The sequence below is a fragment of the Ranitomeya imitator genome, chromosome 2, assembly GCF_032444005.1.
Source record: "Ranitomeya imitator isolate aRanImi1 chromosome 2, aRanImi1.pri, whole genome shotgun sequence".
NCBI classification, from domain to species: Eukaryota; Metazoa; Chordata; class Amphibia; order Anura; family Dendrobatidae; genus Ranitomeya; species Ranitomeya imitator.
In genome coordinates, this window is record NC_091283.1 from 524372740 (window position 1) to 524386987 (window position 14248).

Here is a 14248-nt window from a genome sequence, read left to right on the forward strand (position 1 = left end):
GAGTCACCACTGTGTGACTCACCGCTGTGCTGTGCTTTCACTTTCACTTTACGGCCAGCAGTCAGTGCAGGGACCAGACGGCAAGGGACAGACAGCTGAATGTAAGTATGTACTGTTTGTTTTTTTACGCTGGTAACCAGGGTAAACATCGGGTTACTAAGCGCGGCCCTGCGCTTAGTTACCCGATGTTTACCCTGGTTACCGGGGACCTCGGGATCGTTGGTCGCTGGAGAGCGGTCTGTGTGACAGCTCTCCAGCGACCAAACAGCGACGCTGCAGCGATCCGGATCGTTGTCGGTATCGCTGCAGCGTCGCTAAGTGTGACGGTACCTTTACAGTCACTGTGGTGTCTGCCTCATTCTTATCAGTAAGTCCATGGGGCCTTAATCTGCTTGCACAGCAACCACAGGACACTATTGAGCAAGCCTCTCAGATGTCATTGGAAGGCCAAGCATAATAACATTCATCATCTTGTTCTTGAGATCATGCGTAAGGTGCCTGAGCGAGGTAGTCATGGGCAAACTGCTGCTCCTGTTCACTCTGCCCCCTACAGTCAAAAGTGTCCCAGACGTGGTGTGCTGCTGTGTATGGGGTGCATCACACTTAAGGCCCCGTCACACACAGCGACGCTTAAGCGATTCCGACAACGATACGACCTGTCTGGGATCGTTGCTGCGTCGCTATGATATCGCTGGTGAGATGTCAAACAGAGCGATCTTCCCAACGACGCAGCAGCGATGCGGCGACCTGTAGCGACCTGTACAACGATGTCGTTTGTCGTTGTGACCCTTTCACATGGCTGCTATGATAACGATACAGACCTCGATGAGGGACGTCTTGTGTGACGTTGTAGTCACACAGGCGTGCCTTTGTGTTGCCTTGTCCGCCCCCATTCAGTTAATTGGTGGTCACTACTGCGTTCTGATTGGTCGGCGGCCTAGCCATATGAGGCGACACGATAGCTCTTCCGTCCTTTGTTCCTGAGCGCGTGGTGGTGGATTGCAGATCGTTGTAGAGTTCTCCGGCCTGCGACTTCTAGCGCGTGGTGGTGGATTGCAGATCGTTGTAGAGTTCTCCGGCCTGCGACTTCTATTCGTTGCTATTCTTCGACGGTTCTTCGTAAATCTATACTTTGTGCACGGTAGGTATCATTTGGGGTCTCAAATGCGTTTCCATTCCCTTTCCATTCCCTTGGCACCTATTAATCTGCTATCTTTGCTCTGGAAGGAGGGAGGGAGTGCTTTGTTGGTATCTGTGTATATATACTTTAGCACATGGAGCCATTTTAGGCAGTCTTGTGGGCACAGAGTGACCGCAGACAGGGTTACTAGGCCTTATTTTTTAAATAATAAATTTGGCTCTATGCCGGTTCCATTTGCATGGCAGGGGTACACAGGCAGCATTGGTGTGGTCGGTGGAGGACTATTGGAAGGAGGGACTGCAGACTGGCAGAGATTATTAGGAGGCCAGGCGCATTGTTCTTTATTTTACATTCACAGTAGTGTGGCTCATACATAACTCTTTTCAAAATGTTATTTAAAATTTTCCATATATGCTCACTGTATGCTATTCTTTCTTTCAGATGTCTTTCAATACCGAGGAGTTTGTACGGGAATTGATTGAGATGTATCGATCCCTGCCCTGCCTTTGGCAGATTAAATCCGCTGACTACAGCAACAGAAACAAGAAGAGGGAGGCTTTTGCCAAACTTGTTGCTCTGTTTCAGCAGCATAACCCCAGCGAGAAGGTGGATGAGAGTGTTGTCCAGAAAAAGATCCAGGGTCTACGCACAGTTTATAAAAAGGAGCTCAACAAGGTGGTGAGGTCAAAGAAGTCTGGTGCCGCCACAGACGAGGTTTATGTGCCATCGTTATGGTACTTTGACTTGCTTGGCTTCACCCGTGACCAGGAGCTCCCGCATACAATGGCATCTTCAATGCGGCAGACCCTGGATGAAGACCCTGTGATCCCGACTGACACCCCTGTTGGAGATGTAAGTACCTTATTTGCTTGCTTCCCTGTAAAAAGCTTTAAAACTTGGTCTCTCATGCCATAGTCGAGTAGAAAATAGTAACTAGTAACTAAGTTTTTCCCTCTTTTATTATGCTGCATTTTATCCAAGTTATCCCTTCCACTTCAGATAAGTAAAATCCTTAACTTTTTGGCCCCACTCAGTGCTCATACCGTTGAATGAAAAAAATCCTATCCTGTACTACTAGTTTCTCCCCTTAATTCTAAATTTTCTGTTCCTGCAGCAAGATCGGCATGATGATCTGTCCACCCCGACCAGTGAGGACCTGCTGGGAGATGAACCAAGCCGGGCGGAGGCTACTGAGGGGTCTACTGAAGACCCTGCACCCTCAACCCCCAACACACCTTTTGTACCACGGCGGATAAACAATGGTCGTAAAAGAAAAGAAACCGTGTCGCCATCAACAGAGTTGGTCACTTTGGCGAAGCAAATGTTAAGCCAGCAGAGCCAAAGTACCGTTGACAACTTTGCCGCTGATCGGCTAGGGAAGCTGCAAGACCAACAAAGGATACACGCCGAGAGGGTGATTTTTGAAACTTTGAGCAAAGCGGCAGCTGGACAGCTAGATGAAAGTTCAAGTGTGCAAAGTTTTATGGACCGTTCATGGCAGCGAATGAATGAAACGCCTCGGGAAATGCGTGGCACACCATCACACCGTCAATTTAGATCACACCTGAACATGCCGCTTGCCCCTCCACCACAATATCCAAGGTTTTCTCATTCTTTTCTTGGGCAGTTATCATCTCCGCCCAGCCAAGGATTTTTGAACGGTGAAAACCATTATGAAGAATTATAGTTCCATTAAATATTTCAGGTTATAAGTATAATTGTAGTATAGTTAAGTTATTTTATATTAAAGAGTTAAATTTAAATGTTACTTTATGTTAAAAATTGTTATAAATAAAATTGTTTTGATAATTCTAAACTTCCAGCCTGCTTTACTGAATTCAGCATATACTTATTTGCAGGTCTAGTAGGCGGGGAAATGGGCTGGGTGCATGTATACAGATGCATACATATAATGAGTGTGCGTGATGAAACATGTTTGTTGTTTTTAACAAAGCGTACACATCAGGGGAGATAAACCGTTATTTTGTTTTATAAACAATATTAACATACCAACAACCTAATAACTAAATACAAAATAAACAAAATACAAAACCATCAACAAAAAAAAAATTAATGGCTGCCGCTCTGCTGTTGTGCAGCCGCAAAACGATCCAGCATCACTCCGTGCTGTTTGACTTGCTCAGCCAGTGTCCCCTGTGTCACCATCCTCCTCCTGTGTGATGCCTGGAGGTCCTCTAATGTTGGGATTTCTATGGAGGGAATGGTAAAACTTAGTTTGCACATGCATCTAACTATCATGTACGTGTTTGCTATTTAACACTTACGGTTTCCGGGTAAATCGGGTGAGGAAGAACTAAGGGACCACCCGGATCCTCTGGCATCACCGCCTAGGGAAAGATACAACACTTCATAGTACACGACAGTCCTATCCTTTTACGAGTTGTATGGACCTTTTTTTTTAGTGCAATAATTACCGGGGGGCATGACTTCACCCATGTCACGGAGTGATGCTGGCGAGCCTGTTGTTGGTGACGAGCCTGTAGTTGACTCCTGCTGGGGCTCCGGGTCTGCTGGTGCTGGAGAAAAATAAAAATATTACATTATTACATACCTGAGGTGCTGCACTGTAATTACTGTTGTAACAAATGTGCCGCAATATACAAGGCCGGATTTTTGGTCATATGATCAAAGGCCTCATTTGTATGCAGGACTGTGCACGATGCGTGCGGAGCCGAGCCGGGTGTGTACGAGGCATGCGGAGCAGAGCCGGGTGTGTGCACGAGGCGTGCGGAGCAGAGCCGGGTGTGTGCACGAGGCGTGCGGAGCCGAGCCTGGTGTGTGTACGAGGCGTGCGGAGCCGAGCCTGGTGTGTGTACGAGGCGTGCGGAGCCGAGCCGGGTGTGTGCACGAGGTGTGCAGAGCAGAGCCGGGTGTGTGCACGAGGCGTGCGGAGCCGAGCCTGGTGTGTGTACGAGGGCAGCAGAAACACTAAAAACGGTCGTGGCCATATACTATGCTAACCTATGTTAACAACACTCACCACGATGTGGAAGGCTCTGTGACCGGATGCTGGCTAGGCGCTCACTGGACCTGTATTGCAGATCTGCCAGCTTCTTACGGATTTGGGTACTGGAGCGCTGTACTCCAAACCTCTGGGCTAGGCCCCGACTGATCCTCCGCAGCACAGCCTGCTTATGGAGGACGGGATGCTCTCGGTGATTATGACACCCATAATCACGGGCATCTAATTCAGTAATTAGGTAACGCACTTCTGCATCACCCCAAGGCGTTGCACGACGCCTGGCCGCCATTTTGCCGCCACTAGTGAAAAGCAAGGCCGCAGCACTGTCCTTTAACCCGCCCACAACGCATCAGCGCCGTAAACCACGCCCACGACGCATCAACGTCACCGCTACTGCGTTCAGCGGCCTGTATTGTAATCTCCAGGTCGCACCGAAGACGCTACTGCGTTCTGAATGTGACGCATTCTCAATACAGTGTCTCCGGTTGCACTGGAAGACTGGAGTGTTGGTGGTTTCATGTATGGATATGTATTAATGTTTAGATAGGTATTTATATTTGTATGTCTGTGAGTATGTATGTGTATATGTAGGTATCTCTGTAGATTTCAATGTTGATGTATATGGATGTATCAGTAGACATAGGAATACACGTACAGTGGGGCAAAAAAGTATTTAGTCAGTCAGCAATAGTGCAAGTTCCACCACTTAATAAGATGAGAGGCGTCTGTAATTTACATCATAGGTAGACCTCAACTATGGGAGACAAACTGAGAAAAAAAAATCCAGAAAATCACATTGTCTGTTTTTTTTAACAATTTATTTGCATATTATGGTGGAAAATAAGTATTTGGTCAGAAACAAACAATCAAGATTTCTGGCTCTCACAGACCTGTAACTTCTTCTTTAAGAGTCTCCTCTTTCCTCCACTCATTACCTGTAGTAATGGCACCTGTTTAAACTTGTTATCAGTATAAAAAGACACCTGTGCACACCCTCAAACAGTCTGACTCCAAACTCTACTATGGTGAAGGCCAAAGAGCTGTTAAAGGACACCAGAAACAAAATTGTAGCACTGCACCAGGCTGGGAAGACTGAATCTGCAATAGCCAACCAGCTTGGAGTGAAGAAATCAACAGTGGGAGCAATAATTAGAAAATGGAAGACATACAAGACCACTGATAATCTCCCTCGATCTGGGGCTCCACGCAAAATCCCACCCCGTGGGGTCAGAATGATCACAAGAACGGTGAGCAAAAATCCCAGAACCACGCGGGGGGACCTAGTGAATGAACTGCAGAGAGCTGGGACCAATGTAACAAGGCCTACCATAAGTAACACACTACGCCACCATGGACTCAGATCCTGCAGTGCCAGACCTGTCCCACTGCTTAAGCCAGTACATGTCCGGGCCCGTCTGAAGTTTGCTAGAGAGCATTTGGATGATCCAGAGGAGTTTTGGGAGAATGTCCTATGGTCTGATGAAACCAAACTGGAACTGTTTGGTAGAAACACAACTTGTCGTGTTTGGAGGAAAAAGAATACCGAGTTGCATCCATCAAACACCATACCTACTGTAAAGCATGGTGGTGGAAACATCATGCTTTGGGGCTGTTTCTCTGCAAAGGGGCCAGGACGACTGATCCGGGTACATGAAAGAATGAATGGGGCCATGTATCGTGAGATTTTGAGTGCAAACCTCCTTCCATCAGCAAGGGCATTGAAGATGAAATGTGGCTGGGTCTTTCAACATGACAATGATCCAAAGCACACCGCCAGGGCAACGAAGGAGTGGCTTCGTAAGAAGCATTTCAAGGTCCTGGAGTGGCCTAGCCAGTCTCCAGATCTCAACCCTATAGAAAACCTTTGGAGGGAGTTGAAAGTCCGTGTTGTCAAGCGAAAAGCCAAAAACATCACTGCTCTAGAGGAGATCTGCATGGAGGAATGGGCCAACATACCAACAACAGTGTGTGGCAACCTTGTGAAGACTTACAGAAAACGTTTGACCTCTGTCATTGCCAACAAAGGATATATTACAAAGTATTGAGATGAAATTTTGTTTCTGACCAAATACTTATTTTCCACCATAATATGCAAATAAATTGTTAAAAAAACAGACAATGTGATTTTCTGGATTTTTTTTTCTCAGTTTGTCTCCCATAGTTGAGGTCTACCTATGATGTAAATTACAGATGCCTCTCATCTTTTTAAGTGGTGGAACTTGCACTATTGCTGACTGACTAAATACTTTTTTGCCTCACTGTATGTATATATGGGCCCTTACTGCAGAAAGAATGAGAAACAAAGCTTTTTCAAAGTAAAACAAACAATTTATTAGACAAATCAGTGCAATAACTAAAACAGTGTATACATGTCAGTAGTAGCCCACTATAAGTTCTGATGCTGCCAAGTAACAGCACCAGGACCGTTAAAATATTGGCAGTAGTTGTCTCGGCAGGTCTTCGCATCGTGGGTGTTTCTGCCAGGTAACAATGGTTGAAGGCCTGCAATTGCGGGATCATTTGCGCGCCATTCACCGAGCTGCACTTCCCCATTTACTAGGCCCACAGAGTCCATGAAGCCAGGTGGACTGTACGCCAAAGAATCTCGACGGCGAAGGAAGTTGTGAAGCACACAACAAGCCAAAACAACAGAGTCTATCGATTCAAGCTTCATGTTAATAGGCGTGTGGAAAACTCTGAAGCGATTGGCCATGATACCGAATGCATTTTCTACAACCCGACGTGCCCTTGACAAACGGTAATTAAAAATTCTTCTTTCCTCTGTTAGACTTTTTTGGGGGAACGGTTTGATAAGATTGGGATGAAGCGGGAAGGCCTCATCACCGACAAAAACAAAATTAAGGTTGCCTCTAGTCTCAGAGTTGGGAGGCAAGTGAAGTTCACAGTTGTTCAAACGCTCTCCAAAGAGTGTGTGCTCTAAAACGCCACCATCGGAAACCCTTCCATTCATGCCAACATCTACATTTATAAATTCATAATTCGCGTTAACAAGGGCCATCAGGATGATGCTGAAATAGCCCTTATAATTAAAGAAGTAGGATCCGCTGTTCGGTGGTTGAGTGATCCGGACATGTTTCCCGTCCAAAGCCCCACCACAGTTTGGGAACTGCCAAAGCTGCTCAAAATCGGAGGCAATCTTTTTCCATTCCTCCTCCGTGTTGGGAAACTGCATGTAGCTACGTAGACTGTGGAAAATCGCATCACATGTCTCTGGAATTAGAACGCTGAGCAGGGTCCTTGAAATGGCTGAAGAAAAATGCAAGTCTTGCAGCGAGCGCCCGGTGGCCAGGAATCGCAGCGTGACTGCCAATCTTTCATCGGCCGGGATGGCAGCACGCATCACTGTATCCTTCCGTTGAATCAGTGGAGTAATTCTTTCCAGTAAATGTTGGAAGGTTTCCTCAGACATCCGCAGATAGTTGCGGAAATCATGAGGGTTCTTCTCCTGAAGCTCTCTTACAAGTTGCATGTGGGACAAATCAGACCTCTTCTGCAGCCATTCTCTGGTCCACATGCGACGCTTTCGTTTAGAACGCCTCTCTTGCATCCGGGCCTCATCTTGCCGCCGAGCTTCCTCAACCAGCAATGCAGCAAACACAACAGCACACTGCGCATTGTTCATGATGCTGCACACTGAAACACATAAAAGAAAAAGAAGATAAAGTTAATAAAAAAAAAAAAAAAACCGTTACCATGCATGACAGAAAACGTGCTGTATGGGTGTGCAAGTACAAGACCCCCTAAAATATCAGCCCGTGTAAAAGTATATGTACACAGATAGCAGACAAGCCCTCACTCCATCCCTCCACAGCAATGATAGCAGGAAATTATTTTTAGTTGCCCTATATAAAAATTTAGGGGGAAATGAAAACGCACTTGCGACCCCAAACAATACCTACCATACACAATGTATAGTTGTCAGAAGAATCCTTGCAGAACAGATTATCGAAATGGAAGAGGAGTCGCAGGCCGGAGAACTCTACAACGTTCTGCAATCCACCACGCGCTCAGGAACAAAGGACGGAAGGGCTATTATGTGTCGCCTCATAGCATGGCCGCAAACCAATCAGAATGCAGTAGCGACCACCAATCGGAACAGAATGGGCGCGGAAAAGGCAACGCAAATGCACGCCTATATGTCGGTGCCTGAGTCGTCAATGAGGTCGTTGGTTAGGTGTCAAACAAAGCGATGTGTGTTCCCCAGCGGGACCTCAACGATCAAAAAATGGCCCAGGCCATTCCGACACGACCAGCGATCTCACAGCAGGGGCCTGATCGCTGCTACGTGTCACACATAACGAGATCGCTAGCAGGATCGCTGTTGCGTCACAAAACTTGTGACTCAGCAGCGATCTCGCTAGCGATCTCGCTGTGTGTGACGGGGCCTTTACTTGTGGCCCATCAACCTCCACTGGCTCCAGGCTTTCATCTTCCAGTACCTGTGCAGCAAACAATCCAGTGGACACTGAATTCTTTAAAACAGTCAAACTTTTACTTTATTACAATCATATAGGATAGGGCCCAACAGGCTACAGTCTTTCCCACCAGTAGCGAACATAACTTCAGTCCTAGTTCTAGGTAGATAATTCCTCTTGCTATTTCCTCTAGCACTAGAAATTCTTCTTCACCACAAGCAGTGCATCATGATTCCATCACCTCCTGCCTCGGAAAGTTTGAGTCCATCTTTCCCTGCAGCTGCGTAGGCTCAGTGCGCCTGAGGTCCACAGCATCCATCTTGAGTTTCCCAGGCCAACAGACGGATTTGCATGGAAGGGTTCTATGGCAATCCACTTCCCGGATTAACAGGCTCACATTGTCCCAAGCAGCCTACTGCAGGTGAGCACTGCTGCCACTTCCCCATACTTTCTCTAACTGCCCTTGACACTTCCTGAACTTGGCACCAACTCTCAGTTCCCTCCTCCCTAATCTGGGCCGGCCATTACAATTAACCCTGTCTAGGTTAAACTGCAGCCCAAGAGGGTTTTACTCTCAGATAACATACATTAATATAAAATACATTTAGCCAGTGGGCATGTCACAGGGAGTAGAACTGTTGTGAATTCTGTGGCAGAGCTCCCTCCTGTGGTCACGAGTGGTACTTCGGCTGATTCTCTCTGTGAGCTTCCATTGGTGGAGGAGAGTGGTACTGCGGCTTCTGAGTTTCCTTCCTCAGGTGATGTGGTGAAGTCGTTAGGTGCTGCTCTATTTAACTCCACCTAGTGCTTTGATCCTGGCCTCCAGTCAATGTTCTAGTATTGGACCTGTTTCCTCCTGGATCGTTCCTGTGGCCTGCTGCTCTGCATAGCTAAGTTCCGCTTTGCTATTTTGTTTGCTGTTTTTTCTGTCCAGCTTGTCTATTTGTTTTTTCTTGCTTGCTGTAAGCTCTGGGACGCAGAGGGTGTACCTCCGTGCCGTTAGTTCGGTACGGAGGGTCTTTTCGCCCCCTTTGCGTGGTTTTTGTAGGGTTTTGTGTTGACCGCAAAGTTACCTTTCCTATCCTCGCTCTGTTCAGAAAGTCGGGCCTCACTTTGCTAAATCTATTTCATCTCTACGTTTGTCTTTTCATCTTAACTCACAGTCATTATATGTGGGGGCTGCCTTTTCCTTTGGGGTATTTCTCTGAGGCAAGGTAGGCTTATTTTCTATCTTCAGGCTAGCTAGTTTCTCAGGCTGTGCCGAGTTGCATAGGGAGCGTTAGGCGCAATCCACGGCTGCCTCTAGTGTGGTTGGTATTGTGAGTTCTGTTTTTGGGCTCCCTCTGGTGGTTACTGATGGTACTGGGTGATTTGTGTTCTGCTGTCTCTGGTGTCCACCTGTTCTATTAGGATTTGGGAGTTTCCTATTTAACCGGGCTTTCTTGTCATTTCCCCGCCGGCTATCAAGGTTATCAGAGTGTTTTGTTACCTCAGCTTCTGGCTTCAGTAATCTTCAGGACAAGCTAAGTTTTGATTTTCTTGTTCCACGTTTTGCTTTATTTTTGTCTTGTCCAGCTTGCATATAATTGTCTCTTTGCTGCTGGTTGCTTTAGTGGGCTGTAATTGCTCCTCATGTTCCATGAGTTGGAACATGAGTTCAAGTAATTACAGGATGGTTTTTTGAAGCGTTTTTTGCTGACCGCGCAGTTTACTTTTGTATCCTCTGCTATCTAGTTTTAGCGGGCCTCATTTTGCTGAATCTGTTTTCATACTGTGTATGTGCCTTCCTCTCATTTCACCGTCATTATATGTGGGGGGCTGCTATTTCTGTGGGGTATTTCTCTGGAGGCAAGAGAGGTCTGTGTTTCTTCTAATAGGGGAAGTTAGATCTTCGGCTGGTGCGAGACGTCTAGGATCAACGTAGGCACATTCCCCGGCTATTGTTATTTGTGTGTTCAGGTTTAGGGTCGCGGTCAGCTCAGGTTCCATCACCCTAGAGCTCGTTGGTGCTTGTCCTTTTGTGATTCCCTGCCATTGGAATCATGACAGTATAGCCGGCCAAAATGTTTGGGCTGAAGTAGGAGGAAAAGTAGTCTGAGGAAGTTTTTTTTTTTTTTTCTCTCCTCTGAGGTTGCTGCCTAGCCTTAATTGCAGCCAGGCTGATTTTTTTTTTTTCCTCCTCTTAATCCTTGAATGGCTCTGACCTTAGCTGTTTATCACGGACGTCCAGAGTTTAGCTTCCAGCTTGAATAATCTTGCTGCTAAGGTTCAAAATATACAAGATTTTGTTGTACATGCTCCTATGTCTGAACCTAGAATTCCTATTCCAGAGTTCTTTGCTGGAGATAGATCTAGTTTTCTGAATTTTAGGAACAATTGCAAGCTGTTCCTTTCTTTGAAATCTCGCTCTTCTGGAGACCCTGCTCAGCAGGTTAAGATTATTATATCTTTCCTGCGGGGTGACCCTCAAAATTGGGCATTTGCATTGGCACCAGGGGATCCTGCGTTGCTTAATGTGGATGCGTTTTTTCTGGCATTGGGTTTGCTCTATGAGGAACCTAACCAGGAGATTCAGGCTGAAAAAGCTTTATTAGCTCTCTCTCAGGGGCAAGATGAAGCAGAAATATATTGTCAAAAATTTCGGAAATGGTCAGTGCTTACTCAGTGGAATGAGTGCGCCCTGGCTGCAAAGTTCAGAGATGGCCTTTCTGAGGCCATTAAAGATGTTATGGTGGGGTTCCCTGCGCCTACGGGTCTGAATGAGTCTATGACTATGGCTATTCAGATTGATCGGCGTTTATGGGAGCGCAAACCTGTGCACCATTTGGCGGTGTCTTCTGAACAGGCACTTGAGACAATGCAATGTGATAGAGTTCAGTCTAGAAGTGAACGGCAAAACTATAGGCGGAAAAATGGGTTGTGCTTTTATTGTGGTGATTCAGCTCATGTTATATCAGCATGCTCTAAAGGCACAAAAAAGGTTGATAAGTCTGTTGCCATTAGTACGTTACAGTCTAAGTTCATTCTGTCTGTGACTCTGATTTGCTCATTATCATCCATTTCCGTCGATGCCTATGTAGATTCAGGCGCTGCCCTGAGTCTTATGGATTGGTCATTTGCCAAGCGATGTGGGTTTAGTCTTGAGCCTCTGGAAGTCCCTATTCCTTTGAAGGGAATTGACTCTACACCTTTAGCTATGAATAAACCTCAGTACTGGACACAAGTGACCATGCGTATGACTCCCGTTCATCAGGAGGTGATTCGCTTCCTGGTATTGTATAATTTACATGATGTTCTAGTACTTGGTCTGCCATGGTTACAAACTCATAATCCAGTCCTTGACTGGAAAACAATGTCTGTGTTAAGCTGGGGATGTCAGGGGGTTCATGATGATGCACCTCCGATTTCTATCGCTTCATCTACTCCTTCTGAGGTTCCTGTATTTTTGTCTGATTATCGGGATGTTTTTGAGGAGCCTAAGCTCAGTTCGCTTCCTCCTCACAGGGATTGCGATTGTGCTATAGATTTAATTCCTGGTAGTAAATTTCCTAAAGGTCGTTTGTTCAATCTGTCAGTGCCAGAGCATACTGCTATGCGGGATTATGTTAAGGAGTCCTTGGAAAAGGGACATATCCGTCCATCTTCGTCCCCTTTGGGAGCAGGTTTTTTTTTCGTGGCCAAAAAAGATGGGTCCTTGAGGCCTTGTATAGATTATCGTCTTTTGAATAAGATTACCGTAAAATATCAGTATCCTTTGCCTTTGTTGACTGATTTGTTTGCTCGCATTAAGGGGGCTAAATGGTTCACTAAGATTGATCTTCGGGGTGCGTATAATCTTATACGAATAAAGCAAGGTGATGAGTGGAAAACCGCATTTAATACGCCTGAGGGCCATTTTGAGTATTTGGTAATGCCTTTCGGACTTTCTAATGCTCCTTCAGTCTTCCAGTCCTTTATGCACGATATTTTCCGTGAATATCTGGATAAATTTATGATTGTGTATTTGGATGATATTTTGTTTTTTTCTGATGACTGGGAGTCTCATGTTCAGCAGGTCAGGAAGGTGTTTCAGGTCCTGCGGGCTAATTCCTTGTTTGTAAAGGGCTCAAAGTGTCTCTTTGGAGTCCAGAAGATTTCTTTCTTGGGGTATATTTTTTCCCCTTCTACTATTGAGATGGATCCCGTCAAGGTTCGGGCTATTTGTGACTGGACGCAGCCTGCATCTCTTAAGAGTCTGCAGAAGTTCTTAGGCTTTGCTAATTTCTATCGTCGTTTTATAACTAATTTTTCTAGTGTTGTTAAGCCTTTGACGGATTTGACTAAGAAGGGTGCTGATGTTGCTGATTGGTCTCCTGCGGCTGTGGAGGCCTTTCGGGAACTTAAACGCCGGTTTTCTTCTGCTCCTGTGTTGCGTCAGCCTGATGTTTCGCTTCCTTTCCAAGTTGAGGTTGATGCTTCCGAGATTGGAGCGGGGGCGGTTTTGTCACAGAGAAGCTCCGATTGCTCGGTGATGAAGCCATGTGCGTTCTTTTCTAGAAAATTTTCGCCCGCTGAGCGGAATTATGATGTGGGTAATCGGGAACTTTTGGCCATGAAGTGGGCATTTGAGGAGTGGCGTCATTGGCTGGAGGGTGCTAGACATCGTGTGGTGGTCTTGACTGATCACAAAAATCTGATTTACCTTGAGTCTGCCAGGCGTCTGAATCCTAGACAGGCTCGTTGGTCACTGTTTTTCTCTCGTTTCAAGTTTGTGGTTTCATACCTGCCAGGTTCAAAGAATGTGAAGGCAGATGCTCTTTCTAGGAGTTTTGTGCCTGACTCCCCTGGAAATTCTGAGCCCACTGGTATCCTTAGGGATGGGGTGATTTTGTCGGCCGTCTTCCCAGACTTGCGACGTGCTTTGCAGGAGTTTCAGGCGGGTAAACCTGATCATTGTCCGCCTGAGAGACTGTTTGTTCCGGATAGTTGGACCAGTAGAGTCATCTCCGAGGTCCATTCTTCTGCGTTGGCAGGTCATCCTGGAATATTTGGTACTAGAGACTTGGTGGCCAGGTCTTTTTGGTGGCCTTCCTTGTCGAGGGATGTGCGTTCTTTTGTGCAGTCTTGTGAGGTTTGTGCTCGGGCTAAGCCTTGCTGTTCTCGAGCCAGTGGATTGTTGTCACCTTTGCCTATCCCGAAGAGGCCTTGGACGCACATTTCCATGGACTTTATTTCGGATCTCCCTGTCTCTCAAAAAATGTCTGTCATCTGGGTTGTGTGTGACCGCTTTTCTAAAATGGTTCATCTTGTACCCTTGCCTAAGTTGCCTTCCTCCTCTGAGTTGGTCCCTCTGTTTTTCCAGAACGTGGTTCGTTTGCATGGGATTCCGGAGAACATCGTTTCTGACAGGGGATCCCAGTTTGTGTCTAGATTTTGGCGGACGTTCTGTGCTAAGATGGGCATTGATTTGTCCTTTTCGTCTGCATTCCACCCTCAGACGAATGGCCAGACGGAGCGAACTAATCAGACCTTGGAAACTTATTTGAGGTGTTTTGTTTCTGCTGATCAGGATGACTGGGTTACCTTTTTGCCGCTGGCCGAGTTTGCCCTTAATAATCGGGCTAGTTCTGCTACCTTGGTTTCTCCTTTCTTTTGTAATTCGGGGTTTCATCCTCGTTTTTCCTCTGGTCAGGTGGAGCCTTCTGATTA

General features: G+C 46.3%; 1 protein-coding gene and 1 long non-coding RNA gene across 2 annotated transcripts; both read right to left on the bottom strand.

Annotated features, from left to right (window-relative positions):
* Nucleotides 1-3327: 3327 nt before the first annotated feature.
* On the bottom strand, nucleotides 3328-3678 carry LOC138667555 (uncharacterized). The gene is made up of 3 exons (XR_011318818.1): nucleotides 3577-3678; nucleotides 3427-3489; nucleotides 3328-3351 (listed from the first exon to the last, which is right to left on the bottom strand). It is a non-coding gene; the product is annotated as an uncharacterized lncRNA (long non-coding RNA).
* Nucleotides 3679-6481: 2803 nt separating this feature from the next.
* On the bottom strand, nucleotides 6482-7781 carry LOC138667556 (uncharacterized). The gene has a single exon (XM_069755716.1). The coding sequence runs from the start codon at nucleotides 7765-7767 to the stop codon at nucleotides 6511-6513; it is 1257 nt and encodes a 418-aa protein (XP_069611817.1). The 5' UTR covers nucleotides 7768-7781; the 3' UTR covers nucleotides 6482-6510.
* Between the last annotated feature and the right edge of the window lie 6467 nt (nucleotides 7782-14248).